The 22,763-nt window shown below is 44.7% G+C and overlaps 1 protein-coding gene across 1 annotated transcript in view; it reads right to left on the reverse strand.

Annotated features, from left to right (window-relative positions):
- LOC126481123 (discoidin domain-containing receptor tyrosine kinase B-like) overlaps positions 1-22,763 on the reverse strand; it is a 255,085-nt gene that overhangs the window by 18,202 nt on the left and 214,120 nt on the right. Inside the window, exons 12-14 of the mRNA XM_050104660.1 lie at positions 17,202-17,311; positions 8,538-8,735; positions 1,692-1,784 (exon numbers count right to left, since the gene is read on the reverse strand). Coding sequence (XP_049960617.1) covers positions 1,692-1,784; positions 8,538-8,735; positions 17,202-17,311 — 401 coding nt within the window. The remainder of the gene's footprint in view (positions 1-1,691; positions 1,785-8,537; positions 8,736-17,201; positions 17,312-22,763) is intronic.

Raw genomic sequence — 22,763 nt, forward strand, 5'->3', positions numbered from 1 at the left:
GACGTGTCGTCTTCAGCGATGAGAGTCGCTTCTGCCTTGGTGCCAATGATGGTCGTATGCGTGTTTGGCGCCGTGCAGGTGAGCACCACAATCAGGACTGCATACGACCGAGGCACACAGGGCCAACACCCGGCATCATGGTGTGGGGAGGGATCTCCTACACTGGCTGTACACCACTGGTGATCGTCGAGAGGACACTGAATAGTGCACGGTACATCCAAACCGTCATCGAACCCATCGTTCTACCATTCCTAGACCGGCAAGGGAACGTGCTGTTCCAACAGGACAATGCACGTCCGCATGTATCCCGTGCCACCCAACGTGCTCTAGAAGGTGTAAGTCAACTACCCTGGCCAGCAAGATCTCCGGATCTGTCCCCCATTGAGCATGTTTGGGACTGGATGAAGCGTCGTCTCACGCGGTCTGCACGTCCAGCACGAACGCTGGTCCAACTGAGGCGCCAGGTGGAAATGGCATGGCAAGCCGTTCCACAGGACTACATCCAGCATCTCTACGATCGTCTCCATGGGAGAATAGCAGCCTGCATTGCTGCGAAAGGTGGATATACACTGTACTAGTGCCGACATTGTGCATGCTCTGTTGCCTGTGTCTATGTGCCTGTGGTTCTGTCAGTGTGATCATGTGATGTATCTGACCCCAGGAATGTGTCAATAAAGTTTCCCCTTCCTGGAACAATGAATTCACGGTGTTCTTATTTCAATTTCCAGGAGTGTATATGAAGAAAAACGTAAATTAGTTACAAATTATGGTGTGCACACTCTTTATTGAACGTGTAAACGTCATTACAGATATTCGGATTTAGGTTATGACACGTTCGACTTGCCCACCATCATTGAAGATGATGTGCCGCAGACGAATAGCGAAATTACGCATGATCCGCTGAAATAATGGAACATCGATGCTGTCTGTGACCTCCTGAATGGTTGTTTTCAGCTTAGCGATGGTTATTTCTGTACACCTTGTCGTTAATACAGCCCCACACAAATTAGTCGCATGTGTTCGGATCCGGATAATATGGCGGCCGATCGAGGCCCATGCCAGTGTCCTCTGGGTACCCCAGAGCCAGAATGCGGTCCCCAAAGTGCTCCTCCGGGACATCAAAGACTCTCCTGCTTCATGGGGTCGAGCTCCGTCTTGCATGAACCACATCTCTGTGGAAATCAGGATCACTTTGGATAATGGGAATGAAATCATCTTCCAAAACCTTCACGTTCCGTTCGGTAGTCACCATGCCATCAAGGACTATCGCACCGATTATTCCGTGACTGGACACTGCACACCACACAGTCAACGGTTGAGCGTGAAGAGACTTCTCGATAGCGAAATGCAGATTATCAGTTCCCCAAAAGCGTCATTGCAGCTTACTGACGAACCCATCCAAATGCAAGTGGGCCTTGTCGTTAAACCAAGCCACAATGCGCATACTAATTCGCATCATGTCCCGCGTCCAACAGTGAAGTTTGAACGTCATAAGGCAAACCGTTCAGAAGTTATGATGATTTTATTTCATATAGTTCTATAGTTGTCACCCTGTACTATTGGTGTCTGTTGTTTTATTAACTTTCATGAACTACTACTGTTAGGCTTCTTATCACAGAACATTCTAGTATCAATCAAACTCTCGCGAACACCACAGGCGTTAGTAACTTGCAAATAATATAGATTTTTACCTTGTGGCAAGATCTCTGTGAACGAAGTTCAGCGTTTCGAGGTATCGCATTCCAGATGCTATTTGGCAGGCCATATACAGCAAACAGTTAAAGCTGAAACAGAAAAATTCAGTGTTCACTACTGCAACGTCCTCACTAATCGTCACAGAACCTTATTCACTACATAATAGTACAAACTACCAAGCATAAAATTACATTAAAACAGCAAAAGATTGTGTCGCTTCGATTTTCACCTTAAATGCTGAATAATTTTTCCAGGAGGAATCAAGGCTTAATATAAAGGCTGCACTGACGCAGCCTTGTAAGAAACTAGTTGACTTGTTATAACTCCCGTCTAAGCCGTTATTCCTAGTAGGAATATCGTCCTGAAACAAGTTTTCCATTGGAAAATCCTGAACATGATTGACTACTCCAAATGACGAAAAAAAAGATAGGCAGATTACAATTTCGTCAACGACAAGTTATTTTCAGGCGAACTAGACCTGCCTTGATCGATGTAGGACAAGCACCAGCCACGCTGATTCAGAATGACAGGGCAGATATGTGAATCCCGCTGGTCTCGTACGGTATATTCCAATGTGTTAGCGCTACTACATACCGCTCAATACACCAACAGCAAATAAAATAAATCAGGACCTAAAAGTGCGTCTTTGGTTTCGTTTAACAGTACGTATACTGTTTATGACAACTGCCATGTTTAGAAACGAGCTTTTGAAATACAAGTGTGAAATGTTAAAGACACCCTTCGTGAATTCGGCTTCTTCATAATTTTCGTTACTTTGGTGATGGGAAATGCTCAACAAGGAGCTAGGGATTACCGAAATATCGTGTCTCAGGAAGGTGGCCGGCACAGGAAGTAAAGAAGACGATCTACTGTTGCTCTACACAAGAACAGTCATACGAGACTATGTGTAAGTTTCTTTTACGTATGCATTGCGTTAAAATGAAGAAAGTTGATGATTTATTTGAATTTGTGATCCACAATGGAGTTCAAACTGCGATCTTTCTATTTCGTCATCTGCGACCTATATGGAAGCGCAGCTCACAGCTTCGGTTACATATTCAAAAAGCCAATTCTGTTTTTCCCCTTTCCTAACTTCGCAAGTACCGGGTGGTTATAATTAAAGTGCAGGTACTTACAGAGCTCCAGTGTGGGCTGTATTCTAATGCGTTAGTGTGGACCCGATTTACGTTGGAAAAAAATTAGTTCCAATTTTGGCCACCTGGTGCAAATTTGGCGTCGTGAATGCAATAAAGAACGTATAGCTATGTTTCCATGTTTCACGTATTAGGAACGAGACGAGACGAGAACGGCACCGCGCCGCCTAGCTGCGGCAGCAGTAGACAGCGTCATAAAAAGGCGACAGCAGTGACTTATGAACTGTATTGTTTTGCTTGCACTGAAATTGTACACACAGAAGGATATTGATTATTTGTATGTCGCCATTTGCTTGCGACACGTCTTTGTGAATGCGCAAAGTTAAGTATTGTCAATTTAACTTACTGTAATAAACTCCATTAATATGTTTTCCTGGACTTTTTTTCTAGTGATCCGAGGAAACAGCTTCCTAGGCACTCTATATTAGACGAGTGTGCAGGATAGAAGAAAGTGTCTCCAAGCAGCGTCCCTTTGGAAATAAAGTGAGGAAGTGTAAATCATTCACGAAGGAGATTGCTTACAAAATTCCACTCCCATGCGTACAAGAGCTTCAAACGTCTGATTACTTTCTAAATGGGTTGATGTGTCAAATGACGTTAAGCATGTACAAACTTTATTATAGAAGACGCAATATCCTAAATATGTTGGTTTTATTAGTTTCGTATTAATTACGCACAGAACGTTGAAAAAATAAAACTGCACTTGTATTTTGTGGATAATTTGCGCTCCATTTTAAGGTAAGCTAGTTTTGCACGTATCTAATTTTTCATGCAACTGAATATGACGTCATATCTCCTGAACTATGTGCCATACAATAACACAATTTTGCAGGTACATACAGTGGCGTGTGCCCTAATAGAGTTAATAGTAAAGAAGTAATAAATTAAAACACCGTGCTTGATGCGTAAGTTTAATTGCATCATCAGCGAAAATGTAGTAAGCGATGTACTTTTTCCTTTAATTACTTGTATGAGGTGTCAGCGAGAAAAAGTTTCTAGAAGTTTTGATATGTGTGCCCTCATTCTCACGTACTGGATGAATATAGTTAGGGTAATTTGGGCGCCGTGCGTTTCATTGCTTGAAGACTTAAAAACAATATCTACCTGCAACGTCTCAGCATGTTAAACATCAATTTACTATTATATAGCTTAATGAGTAGATTATGAGATAATTTTAAATTCGCTCCGTAATTATATGAAATACTGCAAATTAAATTTTTGTTGCTTACGGTAGCGATAAGATAGACAATATGTATTGGACTTGGGCCGCGCGAGATTAGCCGAGCGGTCTGGGCGCTGCAGTCATGGACTGTACGGCTGGTCCCGGCGGAGGTTCGAGTCCTCCCCCGGGCACGGGTGTGTGTGTTTGTCCTTAGGATAATTTAGGTTAAGTAGCGTGTAAGCTTAGGGACTGATGACCTCAGCAGTTAAGTCCCATAAGATTTCACACACATTTGAACATTCTTTTGAACTGGACTTGGGTGACCGTTTTAGCCTTGCACCCCATCTAAATCAAATGGCTCTGAGCACTATGGGACTTAACTTCTGAGGTCATCAGTCGCCTAGAACTTAGAACTACTTGAACCTAACTAACCTAAGGACATCACACACATCCATGCCAGAGGCAGGATTCAAACCTGAGAACGTAGCGGTCTCGCAGTCCAGACTGTAGCGCCTAGAACCGCACGGCCACTCCGGCCGGCCCGCGCAGGTGTCTTCTCCATCGTCATCAGGAGTCAAAATCACTGACTGCTAGGGAGGGCATGGTGTTCTGCTTATACAGACGCAATGGTAGCGTCTGGAAACTTCCAGAGAGAGCCGGCGTGACGCATGAGTAGAAGGCAAGTTGGGCAGCTCTTAGCAGCTGCGTTCCGTCGCGGGAACCAGTGGACATGAAGCGGCAGTTTCAAATGTGGCGCCGGCCCCTCGCGCCAGCCGACGTCACTCGGTCCCGCGGCAGGCTGCAGTTGCCACGAGCTGCCCAACTTACCTTCCACACCCGAGTCGCTCCTTCCTCGTTGGACGGCTCCAGACTCTGCTACTGCATCGACATAAGCAGAACACCATGCCAGCTCCGACAGTGATCGCAACTCCTGATGACGATGGCGTCGATAGCTATCTAAAGCTCAAATGCTGTATTCGAATCGACGCTGTTCCTAACGGCGAAAGATCCCGATGACGCCGCTATGTAATGAGGAATTGACCACGAGATGTCAGCGAGTATAAGAGAATCTGTGATAGCAAGTGGGCCAGGACAGCTCAGTCAGTTCGAACGTGGGCTAGTCACATGAGTAACAGATCAGGGACATTTCAGAGTTTCTGAAGTTGATCTGATTGTGAGGTGGAAACGCGAAGGAACTACCATAGTTAAACACATACCTGGGAGACTTCATGTACTGACTCAATAGAGAACATCGAGCTTTTGAGACGGTGGTTGTAAAAAGCTCGCATGAAACCAGCGATAGGAATCTATGGTGATTTCTCAAGTGCTACCAGAAATCAACCTAGCAAGACTGTATGTACAGAGTTAATAAGAATAGTATACAATGGTCGAGCAGCTCTCCAGAAGCCAAATATATCTGAAGTCAATACTTAGCGATGTTTCTGGTGGCCGTGTGGCGATCCAATGCACAGATTTGATTTTTGCGAGTGCCCTGAGAAAGTTAGTGCAGTCGTGTGTAGTGCCAAAAGTGAAGTACAGAGAATATGGTGTTACGGTAAGAGGACTATGAGCGCATTTTACAGTACTGTGCAAATCGATATCTCCTCTGCCGTTCTGTCAAGTCTTCATATCTTGATTGCACTGATTCCATACATCATGTCACAGACATCACCCATGTCATCGGCGGAGGGTCACAACACCATCCAGTAACCTGTTCTCACCCATAACTCATCAGGTGCTGTCTCCCAGACCTCGCGAAAAGTTTCGAACTCGTTCTCCAAGGCCAGATTTGGCGGAATGCTTCTATACCCCCCCCTACCCTCCCTAAATTGCCAAGCCTACGATGTTTGCAGTCGGTTGCGTTATCGCCTTCTGTGTTTATTGCTGACACGTGTTACTGATAGGTTTTGGAGTCTCCTAGACCACGCCTCGTGAACTACGTAACTGTTTTCTTCAGTACGGTACCGTACAGCTCAAAATATGTTGGCACGAATGTGTCGTTTTTAACTTTCCCGAGTTTGATTACTTTGTTAGTCGATCTAGGGAGGAAGGTGTCAGTGATATAGGTCAAGAAATTAACGGAAAAGGCGACGATTTTACGTTAGCCAGTGTACACAGTTCTGCTATCGAACAAGGGGAAGAACTTCAGGAAAATTGTGATGGGGATCTTTCTGCTTCTTCAATGAAATGTTTAAAGTGTCTGTTAAAATCGAATGTGTTCTGAGTGGTGATAAAAATGTAGTTCTCAGCAATGAATGTCATTTTGACACACTTTCTTTTTGTACCTATCGGATGGAATTTTTGCGCGCAGATTTAAACCCTGGAATTTAGTATTATTTGGAAATTTATTTGCTACAGAGATTGTAAAATTCAGTACTCTAACAGTCTATTTACGTGTACAATTTAAAAGAATCACACAAAATTATGTGCTTCTGTGAGATAAATAGTAAAATGCTGCAAGTTTCGTTTAGTGCAACAAAATAAACTAGAATCATTTAAACAGCCCTTAAATAATTGTAAAAATGTATGTTATATAGCATAAATTGAAAATTTCAAATTATTTTTGCCTTCAATCTCGGTTTAAACATAGAGGTCCCACATTCTGCTGTTTTCCAGAATTGTGCTTCTGGGGTGCTACAATATTCTGGCTAACTGCCGTGTGTATCTGATCTAGACGCGAGGGATGTATCTTGCACACGTCAGACATTTTGCTTTACGAGACGTCTTGAAACCGTTTTTTTTTTTTTTTTTTTTTTTTTGCATTTAGAGGAGAGCATGGCCTGACCAGGACATCACACTTGTGCTGGATCCTGTTCAGTGCAGACCAACACGGGCACAGTTTCTCTAATGATGATAAAATCTTCTTCGGTTGACAGCCGAGTCAATGTGTTGTTCTCCAGCAACGTTTCAGCAAGTTTCTTACTTGCCATCTTCGCCTGAAGATGGCAAGTATGAAACTTGCTGAAACGTTGCTGGAGAACAACACATTGACTCGGCTGTCTTCGCCTGAAGATGGCAAGTATGAAACTTGCTGAAACGTTGCTGGAGAACAACACATTGACTCGGCTGTCAACCGGAGATTTTATCATCAAGATTCGCCGAGAAAGCCTGTATTCCTCTATTGTAGCGACGTTGGAGACTGGCATGCAGTCCTCACTTATTTCAGTGTGACTGCTATGAGTTCTTGCCTGAAGCCGAACTTCCTACGTGTCGCAAGCTGCGACACAGTCGCGAATTGAACAGTGACCGGAATATAAAATAAATATCCCTTACTTTACGTCTATGGTCTCAATTTTTTTTACATCAGACTACCGGTTTCGATTTATAATGACAACTTGATATCTCTTTTACAAAAAGATGTCCTAATATACTGGAGCCATAGCGTCTCGCACTTGTTGATGCCACTATGGCCCCAGTACATTTGGACATGTTTTTATAAAACAGATCTGAAGATAGTCATTGTAGACCGATACTGGTAGTCTGATGATAAAAAATTTGTGACCATAGACGTAAAGTAAAGGAAATTTTTTTCTTCCTACGTGTGTTTTACTCGCGTTTCTTGGAGAATGTATGGTTTTTCGAGTCATTTACATGCGGAATAGTGTTCGCTCAAACTGAAATGGAGCTCAGTGACGCTTCCGGAAACTTGGATCGATGTGGGAATCCGGTCGTGCTTCGAACATCTATGAGCATTCGGTGCATTCAGTCCCTCTATCTCTCTCTCTGTCTCTCTCTCTCTCTCTCTCTCTGTCTCTCTCGACCATCAGTAAGCAGATTGCTTTGCTTATATTATTTCTAGCTGCGCTGCAAAGCTAAGGATCTTATGGCGTTACTTCTCTTTGTCAGGAGATGAAACCACGTGGGTTTGCGTATTCATGAGTAGCACTGAACGGCAGGTGATCTTTGTCCCACTTAACAGTTCTGTTAAGCAAGTAAAGTATTTGCTTTGTATCGCCAGATATAATTCTTTTGTCTTACATAATATTTTCAGCTTTACAGTAACTACTGATGTTGTGGTTTGTGACTGAATGCGGATCCGCCAGCAGCAATGTCTTAATATCAGTCTCCTACGTAATTTTAATGACAACTACTAGGGTTCAAAATTCTTTTTGTATGATACTAACATTCAGATCGTAAAAATGGCAAATACATTTGCATTGCACTAGTTTTCGTCTACAACATGGATCTTATTACACGAAGTGTTCATTAGCTTCGCGTAATTCATTCGTAATAGTAACTAATGCGTTCCCTTCAGAAGTACATCAATGAAATTTACGTCGCGTCTGCGTAAGTTTAACCACTGTCACTGCAATTTTACGAGTCAGATAGCTCTATGGAAGTGTCTTACCTGAAGAAGGGCTGTAAATAAGCTTAAAAGTTGCAGCCGTACGATGTGTTCTTCAAGAATCAAATTTTTGTTGTCTCTCACAGTGCACTCTTGTCAGGCGCTGACTAGCACTCTGCCCGGCGTGCTTGTTTTCAGGATACTAGAGTGAGGTTCGCAGCGCAGCCAGCGGCGGACGCACCTGAGCGAGTTGGCGGCCAGCGGGTGGTCGTCGTCGTCGGCCATCTGGTGCGCCCTGAGGAACTGCGTGAGGTCGCCGTGCTGCAGGTACTCCATGACCACCGCCAGCGGCTCCTCGCTGCTCGACAGGCCCAGCACGCGCGCCAGGTTGGCGTCCTCCAGCGCCGCCAGGATGTGCACGTCGCGCAGGAACACTTGTCTGCAACACGCGGCAGCTTCTCAACACTCCTACGACGAGATTAACTTACCCTAAATACTCCTACTATGACATCAAAGCTGAAAATCGACGAACTTGTGTAACCCCTACCCACACACACAAAGAAAGATAAAAGCACTTATGTCTTTACATATGTGTGTTTCAGGAAGAGTGCAAGTATTTAAATTATTTGAACTACTGTGTACTACCAACTTCTAAAATAAATACTCCATATAAAATGTGTCCAATTTTTACTCCTCGTGGCGATGCAGCTATTAGAATGTAACCAAATCAGATACTCACAAAAGCTACTAAACAAAAGTAAATGCTTAAGATCAAAATGGATTTTCGTAGATTCCATTTCCGACTTCGAACTCTCTTGAGAGCACAATTGTAACTCTTCTGAGGTCAGATATTAATCATTTAGCGCTGATGTTTCTGATATAAACTGAGTCTCATCTTTAGCTACGGTAAGAATGTAGGTTCAAGCAATGAAGTAAAATTTTTACCAGGGTCTCAATTGGAGGCCAGGTATTCTGCTTAGTAAGGACAAGCGCTAACCACTGATCCGCACTTACCCTGCAGCTACCACGCCTGCACGGACTACATAGTACGTCTGCCTCCCAAATAGAAATTGCAACTCACGCCTCAGCCCATTGCTATTTCCCTTCTGCACTCGCATCAGTGTTGTACAGGCTCTCCAATATTGGAATAGGATTTCTGTACGCCAGGCAGCTGTGGTAGCCGTACTGTCAGTTTGGCGGAGGGGTTATCGCATCTGGCTATTAAGGACGAGACAACGGTTTGAATCCTAGTGCTGGTACACAATTTAATTCATTGCTTCTACCTACATCAGTATCTTCTGAGGTATTAATGGAGTTATTTTATGAAGTCAGCACTATTCATAACCGCTTGTGTTTTTCTCTGTAGACTTCGCCTCTGAACCATGCTCAGATGAAAAAATGTAAGGGGTAAGGTTCACTTGCAACCAATTATCTGCTGGATGAATTCCAATCCGTATCTTCCTCTACAGTTTATGCCTTCTACAGCTCTCTCTAGTACGATGGAAGTCGATCCCTGATGTCTTAACAGATGTCCTGTCATCCTGTCCCTTCTTGTCGGTGTTTTCAAAATATTCCTTTTCTCTCCGATTCTGCGCAGAACCTCCTCATTCCTTACCTTATCAGTCCATCTAATTTTCAACATTCGTCTATAGCACCAAATCTCAAGTGCTTCGGTTTCCCCAGAGTCCGTGTTTCACAACCATACACTTCTGTGTTCTAAACGTACATTCTGTGAAATTTCTTCTTCAAATTGAGGTCTATGTTTGATACTAGTAGACTTCTGTTGGCCAAAAATGGAGCCGTACATATTACAGGCCTTACTAGCCATAGGCAATGACGGCAAACTGAGTCGTCTCCAAGACTGCAGATGTTAGTTTTATAAGATTAGAATGTGCAGGGGTCGTCATGCTGGAAGAACAAACACATCTTTGTAGCCAATGGTATGTGTGGTGTCACCGCCAGACACCACACTTGCTAGGTGGTAGCCTTTAAATCGGCCGCGGTCCATTAGTATACGTCGGACCCGCGTGTCGCCACTGTCAGTGATTGCAGACCGAGCGCCGCCACACGGCAGGTCTAGAGAGAGACTTACTAGCACTCGCCCCAGTTGTACAGCCGACTTTGCTAGCGATGCTACACTGACAAATACGCTCTCATTTGCCTTCAGCTACGTCATTTGCTACGACCTAGCAAGGCGGCATAGCAATTGATATTTATTATGTGAAGCATGTACCGTCAAGACCGATGTACACCAATTATGGATTAAAGTTAAGTATTCCAGCAACAATGTACCTTATTGGCTATATTAATTACATTTAACTGTTCCAGACCTCACGCCAGTCTGCGTGTAATTAAACGCGTGCATTTCGGCCTCCTCTAGCAACACAGTGTTGGCTCTTCTGCCAACACTTCAGTATGGCAGTCTTTCTGAGTGGTTGGTTAAAAGAAATTTAATTTCCTCATGTCAAATTTTCTTGCTTACTGTAACCTGGAGTGTAAAGGTGGAATGTGAGCAACGATATACATCTATGGCTTCAGAATTCCTTCAATAACTATTGCGCATTCATCAGAATGTGTGTTTGCATTCGGCTTTTCAGAACAAAAAAACAGCGAAAGCTGTTGCGTGAGGCAGATATAACAGCTCTCCATCAAGTAGTGGTTAGTTTATTCAGAATGTTTTTGCGCTTCTTGAATTTGGGGTAGTGTTGTTTGTAAATAGGGAGTCATCGAAAATTATACTAACTGGTTTAGCCGTATTTCGCGTTCTCGTGACAAAAGTTTACACACTTCTATTGGGTTCTTTTCCTGTGTTCCAGCTCGTAAACGACATAATAAGATTCTAGGCTCTTCGACTGGAGATTCCAAACGTGACGGTCGAAAACAATTGACGATAAATTACCCCTATAGTACAAATATATAACGCTAGTAGCATCAGGCAGGTGTCTCATGGACAAACTGAGGGATATTGTTCTTATAGCCAGTACAGGCATTTGGCAACCAATTACTTACTGTGGATGATTTACTTATGGTACGTCCAATGCAGGCATTCTGAGGGTGATTGTTCCTGTTGACAGTTTTCCGTAGCCAGTCTTTTGAGTTTGACCAGAAGTCCATGAAGCTATAAACCAAAATAGCTATAAACCAAAATACAAAGTAACTGGGTTGACAAAGGAAACTAATGTTCTCACCTTCTGTAATCCTGACACGAAGTGAGATCTCAATCTAAGCACATGTTCACACATGTTCATATTAGATTAACTGGTTTCCAAAGTCCTGAAAACTTTTCTGGTCTTAAGGAGTTGGTGTTCTTAACTGTTACCTTACCTTAGATTAATCAAACTCGTTCCAGGAACCTGAAACACGTTTTTAATGCTATGGGACTATGGCTCTATGATTCCTCTATTGTTTTTCCACACCCACGGTAAGAGACAATGCAGGACGGCGAAAAGCGTACACATGTGGCAACCGAACTAGATCGCAATCTGAGAAAGCAGCACATGGCGGATCTTACCACTCGAGCCTGAGACAGCTGGCGAAGAGCGTCTTTTTTAAATCATTATGGCACATGAATAGCATACGACTTTGTGTTTCTGTACTCTAGGATCAAATTTTACTCCTCTCTCTTTTCCCGGTTAACACCTAAATGACGCGTAGTTCCCATAGTAATATTCATCTTTGTTTGTACTTTCGAAATTAATATATCTTCTACCCTAAATGTTTAAAATATATTTTTTAAACCTTTGTACTTGTGTCACTGTTCTGTTAATACAAAAAAACAATGTACAGTAACCAGCAATACCTTCCGTTTCCGTACAACAAATATCAAGAATTACCTTGTTGTTCTCATCTACACGTTTCCAGAATTATGACAGCCCTCTTAATAATATTGCACTTTCTGGATGATAAAAGAAAATTAAGTAGATAGATGTAATTTGATAACATAATTAAAAGTATCCAGAAGAATTAAAAAATTTTATATGCTGCGCAGATGCTGTGCATGGCTCCTTTTTAACACACGGTAAACGTCTAAGCGATAATCCAGTTTGACGCCACACATTCTGTAGCTTATCTGGAGTCACCAAAGCAAGCCCAATAAAAAGGCGCATCTGGAGCTCTAGAATTGTTTTGGGTAAAGGAGTTACATATATAGATCTTCCACATAACCCCGTAAAATCCACGCGTGTCAGATGCGTAGAGGGGTGTACCAAAGAGTAAACACAGCGTCGTCATGTCCACTACAACCGATTCAGCGGTTTGGAAGATGTCGAAATAAAAACGTGCCAACCTCCACACAGCAATTTTAGGCTGCTGCATCATTCTGAGACACGTAATCAACGAAATCTGTATCAAGGTGCCGCATCAGCTGAAAAATGTCCGGGTATATATTTGTTAAGGCACTTAGCTACAATAAGAATAACTGACCGTATAAAATTTGTCCTGAGATCACACACGACACGTTAACGTTTGGTGAGTCATGCTGATATTCATTTATACACTTCGGCTACTCCGTACACGATATTCCGCGATTGTGAGCATTAATCTTTCCAGTTATGTTGAAGGTTTCCTCGTCACTAAAAAACAGACGAGCATCACATGCTTCTTCCTCCATGGTTCCCAGCATTGCCGTAGCGTAGCTTGAACGTTGACGTAGCGATCGATATTTTGCTCTCTGATCTTGTTTAGTTCTTATAGATGTATCACTATGCACTGAATAGGAAACATGAAAATTCCCCAGTCAACAACGTGGAAAATCCTTCGTAAGAGGTCAACAGCGAATTCGTACACTGTGCAGCTCCAGTTTGCTATTAGCCATGACGACTGCAGGGTGCATTCATATGCTGCATTCACTCTGAGTTGCACTTTATATGCAAGGCGATTACCTATGAAACATTTCAAAAAACCATTACAGGCGAATGGCCAAGAACAGTGTAACACATGATTCAGTATGTGGAAGACAAACGCTCATTTTCTTTTTGTTTTACGATGTCCGTAACCATTCTTCGTTACGCGGCACACAACTAGCTGCTGCTTCAGTTCTGCCCATAATCGACCCAGCTTATCAGGAGTGACGGTAAGAATAGCTGCTGGTATCTGGTGTCGGAAGTCTTCGATGTTCTGTGGTAGAGGTGGAGCATAAACGCTATCCTTGACGGATACTCAGCAGATAAAATCAGACGAACACGGTGACCATTCGAATAGCGCCAGCCAAGTCGCAAGGAACAGTTGAAACGTGGAGGGGGAAATTTGTTGAAAGATGAAATCCCCGGTTTAAGTTTCACGTTGTGGCACGAACAACAATTGTAGCATGTCGAGATAGCAGATACGATTGACAGTTACATCAGCGGAGAAGAAGGGTTCATAGACTGTTTCTGGTCACGGCACAGAAAACCCTTTCTCGGAATCTCCAACGTGTTAGTTTCAAGTGTATTTTCTGTACCCCACTTGCAGGTAGTGTGTCCATTGACCTTTCCCGAAAGATGAGCAGTGGCGTCGTCATTGAAGATTAATTTTCTGGCTAAGTTGACATTTTCAAGTTGGTTCTGCTGAGCAGCCGACGACGCAGTTTCCAGTCGCTGCTTATGGCTTGCAAGACCTGCAATTTGTACAGCTCCACTCTTCATCGCACGTAGGATTTTCCACAATATTCGCGGAGGAATGTTCAGTTGTGCACCAGCTCGATCTGTTGCCTTGTGGCACTTCGCAGCAGCACGTCTCATACACGGTCCACTGACTGTTCTGACATGCCCGATCGCTCCGAACGTTTTATACTGCACAAATAAAAATCCTCCTCGAAAATCTTATACTACGTCACAACGCTGTTGTAAACTGGTGGTGACTTGTGAAACCTGGCACGGGAAGTTCTTTGCTTTCTCTCTACCGACTGGCAAGAGCCAGGTTCTAGCACGCAAAATACACTGAATACCCTAAGAAACTGGTACACCTGCCTAATATCCTGTAGGGTCCCACCGAGCACGCAGAAGAGCCGCAACACGACGTGGCGTGGACTCGACTAATGTCTGAAGTCGTGCTGGAAGAACTTGACATCATGAATCCTGCAGGACTGTCCACAAACCAGTACGATTACGAGGGGTTGAGATCTCTTCTGAACAGCAATTTGCAAGACATTCCAGATACGCTCAGTAATGTCCTTGTCTGGAGAGTTTGGTGGCCAGCAGAATTGTTTAAACTCAAAAGAGTGTTCCTGGAGCCACTCTGTAGCAATTCCGGACGTGTGGGGCATCGCATTGTCCTGCTGGAATTGCCCAAGTCCGTCGGAATGCATAATGGACATGAATGGATGCCGCTGATCAGACAGGATGCTTACGTACGTGTCACCTGTCAGAGTCATATCTAGATGTATCAGGGGTCCCACATCACTCGAACTGCACACACGACACACTATTACAGAGTCTCCACCAGCTTGAACAGTCTCCTGGTGACATGTGGGATTCACGGATTCATGAGGTCTCCACACGCGTACACGTCCATCCGCTAGATACAATTTGAAACGAGTCTCGTCCGACCAGGCAACATGTTCCCAGTCATGAACAGTCCAATGTGATGGGCCCAGGCGAGGCGTAAAGTTTTGTGTAGTCCAGTCACCAAGGGTATACGACTGGACCCTCGGCTCCGAAAGCCCACATCGGTGATATTTCGTTGAATGTTTCGCACGCTGACACTTGTTGATGGTCGAGCACTGAAATCTGTCGCAATTTGCGGAAGGGTTGCACTTCTGAAACATTGAACGGTTGTCTTTAGTCGGCGCTGGTCCCGTTCTTGCAGAATCTATTTCTGGCCGCAGCGATGTCGAAGATTTGATGTTTTACCGGAATCCTGACATTGGAATGATCTTCCGGGAAAATCCCCACTTCATCGCTACTTCGGAGATGCTGTGCCCCATCGCTCGTGCGCCGACTATAATACAATGCTCAAACTCGCTTAAATCTTGATAACCTACCACTGTAACAGCAGTAACCGATCTATGAACTGCACCAGACACCTGCTGTCTTATACAGGGTGTTAGAAAAAGGTACGGTCAAACTTTCAGGAAACATTCCTCACACACAAAGAAAGAAAATATGTTATGTGGACATGTGTCCGGAAACGCTTACTTTCCATGTTAGAGCTCATTTTATTACTTCTCTTCAAATCACATTAATCATGGAATGAAAACACAGCAACAGAACGTAACAGCGTGACGTCAAACACTTTGTTACAGGAAATGTTCAAAATGTCCTCCGTTAGCGAGGATACATGCATCCACCCTCCGTCGCATGGAATTCGTGATGCGCTGATGCAGCCCTGGAGAATGGCGTATTGTATCACAGCCGTCCACAACACGAGCACGAAGAGTCTCTAAATTTGGTACCGGGGTTGCGTAGACAAGAGCTCTCAAATGCCCCCATAAATGAAAGTGAAGAGGGTTGAGGTCAGGAGAGCGTGCAGGCCATGTAATTGGTCCGCCTCTACCAGTCCATCGGTCACCGTATCTGCTGTTGGGAAGCGTACGAACACTTCGATTGAAATGTGCAGGAGCTCCATCGTGCATGAACCACATGTTGTGTCGTTCTTATAAAGGCACATGTTCTAGAAGCACAGGTAGAGTATCCCGTATGAAATCATGATAACGTGCTCCATTGAGCGTAGGTGGAAGAACATGGGGCCAAATCAAGACATCACCAACAATGCCTGCCCAAACGTTCACAGAAAACCTGTGTTGATGACGTGATTGCACAATTGCGTGCGGATTCTCATCAGCCCCCAAATGTTGATTGTGAAAATTTCCAATTTGATCACTTGGAATGAAGCCTCATCCGTAAAGAGAACATTTGCACTGAAATGAGGATTGACGCATTGTTGGATGAACCACTCGCAGAAGTGTACTCGTGGAGGCCAATCAGCTGCTGATAGTGCCTGCACACGCTGTACACGGTACGGAAACAACTGGTTCTCCCGTAGCACTTTCCATACAGTGACGTGGTCAACGTTACCTTGTACGGCAGCAACTTCTCTGACGCTGACGTTAGGGTTATCGTCAACTGCACGAAGAATTGCCTCGTCCATTGCAGGCGTCCTCGTCATTCTAGGTCTTCCCCAGTCGCGAGTCATAGGCTGGAATGTCCCGTGCTCCCTAAGACGCCGATCAATTACTTCGAACGTCTTCCTGTCGGGACACCTTCTTTCTGGAAATCTGTGTCGATACAAACGTACCGCGCCACGGCTATTGCCCCGTGCTAATCCATACATCAAATGGGCATCTGCCAACTCCACATTTGTAAACATTGCACTGACTGCAAAACCACGTTCGTGATGAACTTTAACCTGTCGATGCTACGTGCTGATGTGCTTGATGGTAGTACTGTAGAGCAATGAGTCGCATGTCAACACAAGCACGGAAGTCAGCATTACCTTCCTTCAATTGGGCCAACTGGCGGTGAATCGAGGAAGTGCAGTACATACTGACGAAACTAAAATGAGCTCCAACATGGAAATTAAGCGTTTCCGGACACATGTCCACATAACATGTTTTCTTTATTTGTGTGTGAGAAATGTTTCCTGAAAGTTTGTCCGTACCTTTTTGTAATATCCTGTATATGCGTTGCCGACCGCAGCGCCGTATTCTGCTTGTTTGCATATCTCTATATTTAAATACGCGTGCCTATATCAGTTTCTTTGGCGCTTCAGTGTAATTTATCTGGCAAGTACGGCCCCATTTTAAGTAATTAAAGTCGGTTTCTCCCATGTCAACAGTTTCTAAAACTAACTTAGCGCACAACGTTATGTTTAGGCCTTTATGTACATCGATTTTTACAATGTTTCATCCACTTTTATAATTACCCTTAATTCCTGTGAAGGAGAAAGATTGGCAAGCGAGGCGCGGCAGCCAGACACACTGTGCACTTACTTCTCCTGGTCGGCGGCGCCGGTCGGCAGCAGCTTGACCGCCACCAGCCGCTTGCCCAGCGTCGTCGCCTTCCCGTACTCGGGCACCCCGTCCGCCTCCGCTATGTACACCTGCGGAGCCACACACGGTATGCGCATTTATGTTTGCTCTCATTTTGCACATGAAAACTAAAGACGTCACACGAGTACTGGATACATCATTACATTAAACGAACAACTGTTGAAAATGAGCATGGGGATGCAGGCAGATGAACTGATGACACATGAAGTTCTTTGTTAGATTCTTAGGTGTGTGAAATGATCTACATCTACACTCTGCAGAGCAAGTGATATTATGTCGTGAAGGTTATTTCTGGTACCACTATCAGATTTCCACTTCCCTGTTCCACTCGCGAATGGCACGTGGGAAGTATCATAGTCGGTAACCTCCATATTAGTTCTAATTTCTCGAAATTTCTCTTTGTGGTCATTTCGCAAGATGTATATTGGGGGAAGTAATATGTTGTTCGAACTGTTTCTCGAAGGTACGCTCTCGGAATATCAGTAGTTAACCTTTCCGTGACGCTCGACAACTCTCTTGCAGAGTCTGACACTGGAGTTTGTCGCGCATCTCCGTAACATTACGGCGACGACCAAACTATCGTGTGAAGAAACGCGCCGTCCTTCGTTGGCCCTTCTGCATCTCTTCCATCCGTCCTAACTGGCAAGGATCCCACACTGATGGACAATAATCAAGTATCGGTCCTACCATATAGGGATCCCAGATAGATGAACAATACTCATGAATCGATCGAAGAAGCGCCTTGTAAGCTATTTATTTCGTGGATGAATTACATTTGCTTACGCGTCTTCTTATGAGTCTCATCCTAGCCTCTGCTCTCCCTACTACTTGTTTTGCGTGATCTTTCTACTTAAGGTCTCCCCTGATAGTTACGCCTAGGCCATATAGTAGTTCCCCTTTCCGTCATTTTGTGCCTATAGTGTAACAATGTAGGCGCACTATGTTACATTAATTTACGTTTAAGGTCAGCTGCACCACTGATCAAACTTCTGTGGTCTTCCTGCGGTTCCTTAAGTGTGTGTTGGATTTTGCTACCTTCTTATAGACGACTACACCATCAGCGAGCTTCCTGATGGGCTTTATGACGTTGTCACTACGTCATAGCCAAAACATTATGCCACCTGCTTAATAGCTTGTTTTCCGTCTTTGGAACGAAACACGTCATTGATTCTGCGTATCAGAGATCCGACAGTTTTCAGAATGAGATTTTCACTCTGCAGCGGAGTGTGCGCTGATATGAAACTTCCTGACAGATTGAAACTGTGTGCCGGACAGAGACTCGAACTCGGGACCTTTGCCTTTCGCGGGCAAGTGCTCTACCAACTGAGCTACCCAAGCACGACTCACGCCCCGTCCTCACAGCTTCATTTCTGCCAGTATCTCGTCTCCTACCTTCCGAACTTTACAGAAGTTCTCCTGCGTACCATGCCGAACTAGCACTCCTAAAAGAAAGGAGATTGTGGGGACATGGCTTAGCCGCAGCCTGGGGGATATTGCCAGAATGAGATTTTCACTCTGCAGGCAAGGTACTGGCAGAAGTACAGCTCTGAGGACGGGGCGTGAGTCGTGCTTGGGTAGCTCAGTTGGTGGAGCACGTGCCCGCGAATGGCAAAAGTCCCGAGTTCGAGTCTCCGTCCGGCACATAGTTTTAATCTGCCAGGAAGTTTCATCCGACAGTTTGTTGGTAGGTTTTTTTGGTGTATATGGCATTGTATGCTAGTGTAACATGGACTGGGGGAAAACCGAAACAGAAGAGAATCGAAGCACTTGAGATGTGGTGCAACAGACGAATATTGAAAATTTGGTGGCCTGATAAGGTAAGGAATGAGGAGATTCCGCGCAGAATCGGGGAGGAAAGGAATATGTGTAACACACCGATAAGGAGAAGGGACAGGATGATAGGACATCAGCTGAGACACAAAGGAATGGCTTCCATGGTTCTATAGTGAGATGTAGAGGGGAGAAAACTGTAGAGGAAGACGGAGATCGGAACGCATCCTGCAAATAATTGAGGACGTAGGTTGCATGTGCTACTTTAAGATGAAGAGGTTGGCAAAGGAGAGTAATTCGTGGCGGGCCGCATCAAACCAGTCAGAAGACTGATGACCAAAAAAATGGCATTAGGTCACGTAATTCGCGTTAATAACGGGCCGCTGATTTGCTTATGCAGTAATGGCGCCATAGCGACCCAGATGGGTTCCATGAGATTTACACCAGGCGAATACGGCCATCAAGACATCAACGTATGTTCACTATAACGCTCCTCAAACCACTGACCCTTGCAGCACCGTTCTGGCTCCGAGACACGGATAGTTATACCGCTGAACGATGATATCCCCTTCAGGGTAGATATCAAGCATGAGGGGATGCAGGTGATCCGCAGGTGGCAGCAAGTCTTTGATTACTACCACACGTCCCATGCAAGCGCAGCAGAATGTCTCCCATAGCATGATGCTGCCCTCATCAGCCTGCATCCGCGGCGCGCTGCATTATTCGGGTTGCCGTTCATCTCGATGACGGCGTTTGTGGAGACGACTATCGACCTACTGTAACAAAAGGATGATTCACCCGAACAGCTGCCCCGTTTCCACTGATCGACGGTCGAATCTCGATAGTCCCGTGCTGCCCACTGTAATTGACGATGTCATTGGGTCAACATCTGAACATGTACGGGTGGTCTGCTGCGGAGCTCCGTGTACAAAATTGTACGACGATCGGTGTGCACCGAAGCACTTGCACGTGCACCAGTATTGTGCTCTTTCCGCAGAGATGCCACAGGTTACCATCAATCCTACTTTACAGAGGAGAAAAGCCTCCAAACCCCGCGTTCTGTGAACAGTTGTGGATGTTCAACCATATAACGCCTAGTGGTTGTTTCACTGTCCGTCTACCTCTTTCCGTAGATGCTCACGACGGTAGCACGTGAACATTCGACCAGCGTCGCCGTTGCGAGATACTCGTTCACGGGCTCTTCGTAAAAATAATCTGCCCTTTATCAAAAATGCTTATCTCAATGCATTTCCGCTTTGCAGCCCATATCCTCGATAGAGTGATTCCCCGTCCGTGTCTGCTCCTCTTACACACTTTTGTTACCGCGTCACGTGTCCGCAACGCCACAAGCCGGCATCCAACGTGTCGCTGAGCAGTGGTGACAATGTTCAGGCTGATCAGTGTATAATGTAAACAGTTACCTTACACCTGTCGATTTAATTCCCTCAAGAGCGACGTGTTGAGTTCTATCTGCAAAGAAATTTTTAATTCAATCACAAACCTGGTCCGATACGTGCTAAGCTCTTTTTTTTCACTAAACAACAGTGCGAGACTTTATCATACACCTTCCTGAACTCAAGCAAATCGGCATCAACTTGCTGCCCGATTTCTACAGCGTTGTGTATCTCTGGATGCGCTACCATCGAGATGATACGATCTAGAGCGGTTACATCAAGAACAAAACCTGCAGGAGTTACATGGGTGCATGCGGTTAAAGACTGTAACTCATGGATAGGGCTAGAGGGGCGTTTATCCCGTAGTACGTATTAAATAGTTAATGACGACGACGTAAAGAAATGAAGATTAGCGTTTGACGTCTCGTGGACACTATGTCAGAGACAGGTCACAAGTTGGGACTGGGGAAGGGAATCGGTAGTGACCTTTCTAAGGAACCGTCCCGGCATTCGCCTGCACGGCCGGACAGGGATTTGAACGGCCATCCACAAGAACAGAATTCAGTGTCTCGATCACTGCACAACCTGACTCTGTAATGACGATCACGAATTGAAAATTGAAGATTAATACGATTGTATAAGGACGACGTTTGATATCAGCTGACTGCTCACGGGCAGGGATGCTTTCTTTGCCTCTGATAATCAGCTCTGTATATCCATTTCACTCCTCGCGTCATATGTTATTTTGCTTCCAAAGAGATGTGCTACTTTGGAAGCAGTATAACGCGTGGCGGGCGAAGAAAGTAGGACATACAAAAAAAAATACAGTGTAACACAAACAAAGAAGGTATTCCTGGCCATGGTAACTCTGCAAGTATCAAACACCGGCATACATCTGAGGAATAAACTACTGAGAATATACATTTGGAGCACAGCACTGTGTGGTGGTGAATCATGAAAGGTAGGGTGAGAGTAAAAGAGAGTAACCAAAGCGTTTGATAGGTGGTGCTATTGAAGTATATAGAAAATTAGGTAGCCTGATAAGATAAGGAATGAGGAGATTTTCCACAGAATCGGAGAAGAATGAAACACATGGAAAACAGTGACAGGTAGAAGGGGCAGGCGTATAGGACATGTGTCAAGACGTCAGGGAGCAACGTGCATTGCACTAGAGGGAGCCGGAGAGGGTAAAAACTGTAGGGGAAGGCCGATATTTCGATATATCCAACAAGTAGTTGAAGACGATGGGTGCAGCAACTACCCTGAGATGAAGGGTTTGGCACAAGAGAGGAATTCGTGGCGGCCGCCACAAGACTGATCCCTCAAGCAAGGTTCTGGTGTCAGTTTTTAATGACTGATAGTAGTAATTTTAAACTGCTTTTTAGCACTCGCGTGGTCCGAAGTGTGTTGTAGCTAATGTGATTACTTTAAAGGCAGCGAAGGTATTTTGTTTATAGCTCGTTTCCTTTGTTTTCTGTGAACATTTGTCGAACTTTTCGGACGCACCTTGTACACAAATGGTCAAGAGTACAGCAACGACCGAAGAGCGTAGAAAATTGCAGGAATATCTGTGCAGAATCGGTAGCTGTTGCACAGACTAGCAGTTGTCCCTGAACATTAGCAAATATAAGCTAGTGTGCACAGATGCCCAAAGAAATCTACTAGTGTACGAATACACTATTGGTGACCACTCGCTGGCAACACTAACTACCGTAAAACATGTAGGAGTAACCATCCGGAGTGATTTAATGTGGAGTGACCTGTAAAAGAAATTGCAGGAGAAGGAGGTGTCTGGCTGAGATACACTGGAGAAATGTTACGAAAATGTAACTCATCCAAGAAAGAAGTGGCTTATAAAACACTTTCTGAGCCGATTCTTAAGTATGCTCATCTGTCTGGGACCATAACGTGGTTGGATTAATAGAACTGATAGAGAATATCCAATGGAGAGCGATGTCGTGTGACTAGGGCCTCCCGTCGGTTAGACCGTTCGCCGGGTGCAAGTCTTTCCATTTGATGCCACTTCGGCGACTTGCCCGTCGATGAGGGTGAAATGATGATGAATAAGACAACACAACACCGAGACCCTGAGCGGAGAAAATCTCCGACCCAGCTGGAAATCGAACCCAGGCCCTTAGGATTGACATCCAGGAACCGGGGGCGGACATGGAGAGCGATGTTAGGGGATCGGTTAGTCGGTGCGACAGCGTTAGTACGGAGATGCTGAAGAAATTCCAGTGTCAGACGCTACAAGAGAGAGGTCACGCACCACTGAGAGGTTTGGAAGTGAAATTCTGGGAGAGTACATTCGGAGTCGGGTACCTTACTTTTACCTTCC

The sequence above is a fragment of the Schistocerca serialis genome, chromosome 5 (assembly GCF_023864345.2).
Source record: "Schistocerca serialis cubense isolate TAMUIC-IGC-003099 chromosome 5, iqSchSeri2.2, whole genome shotgun sequence".
NCBI lineage: Eukaryota > Metazoa > Arthropoda > Insecta > Orthoptera > Acrididae > Schistocerca > Schistocerca serialis.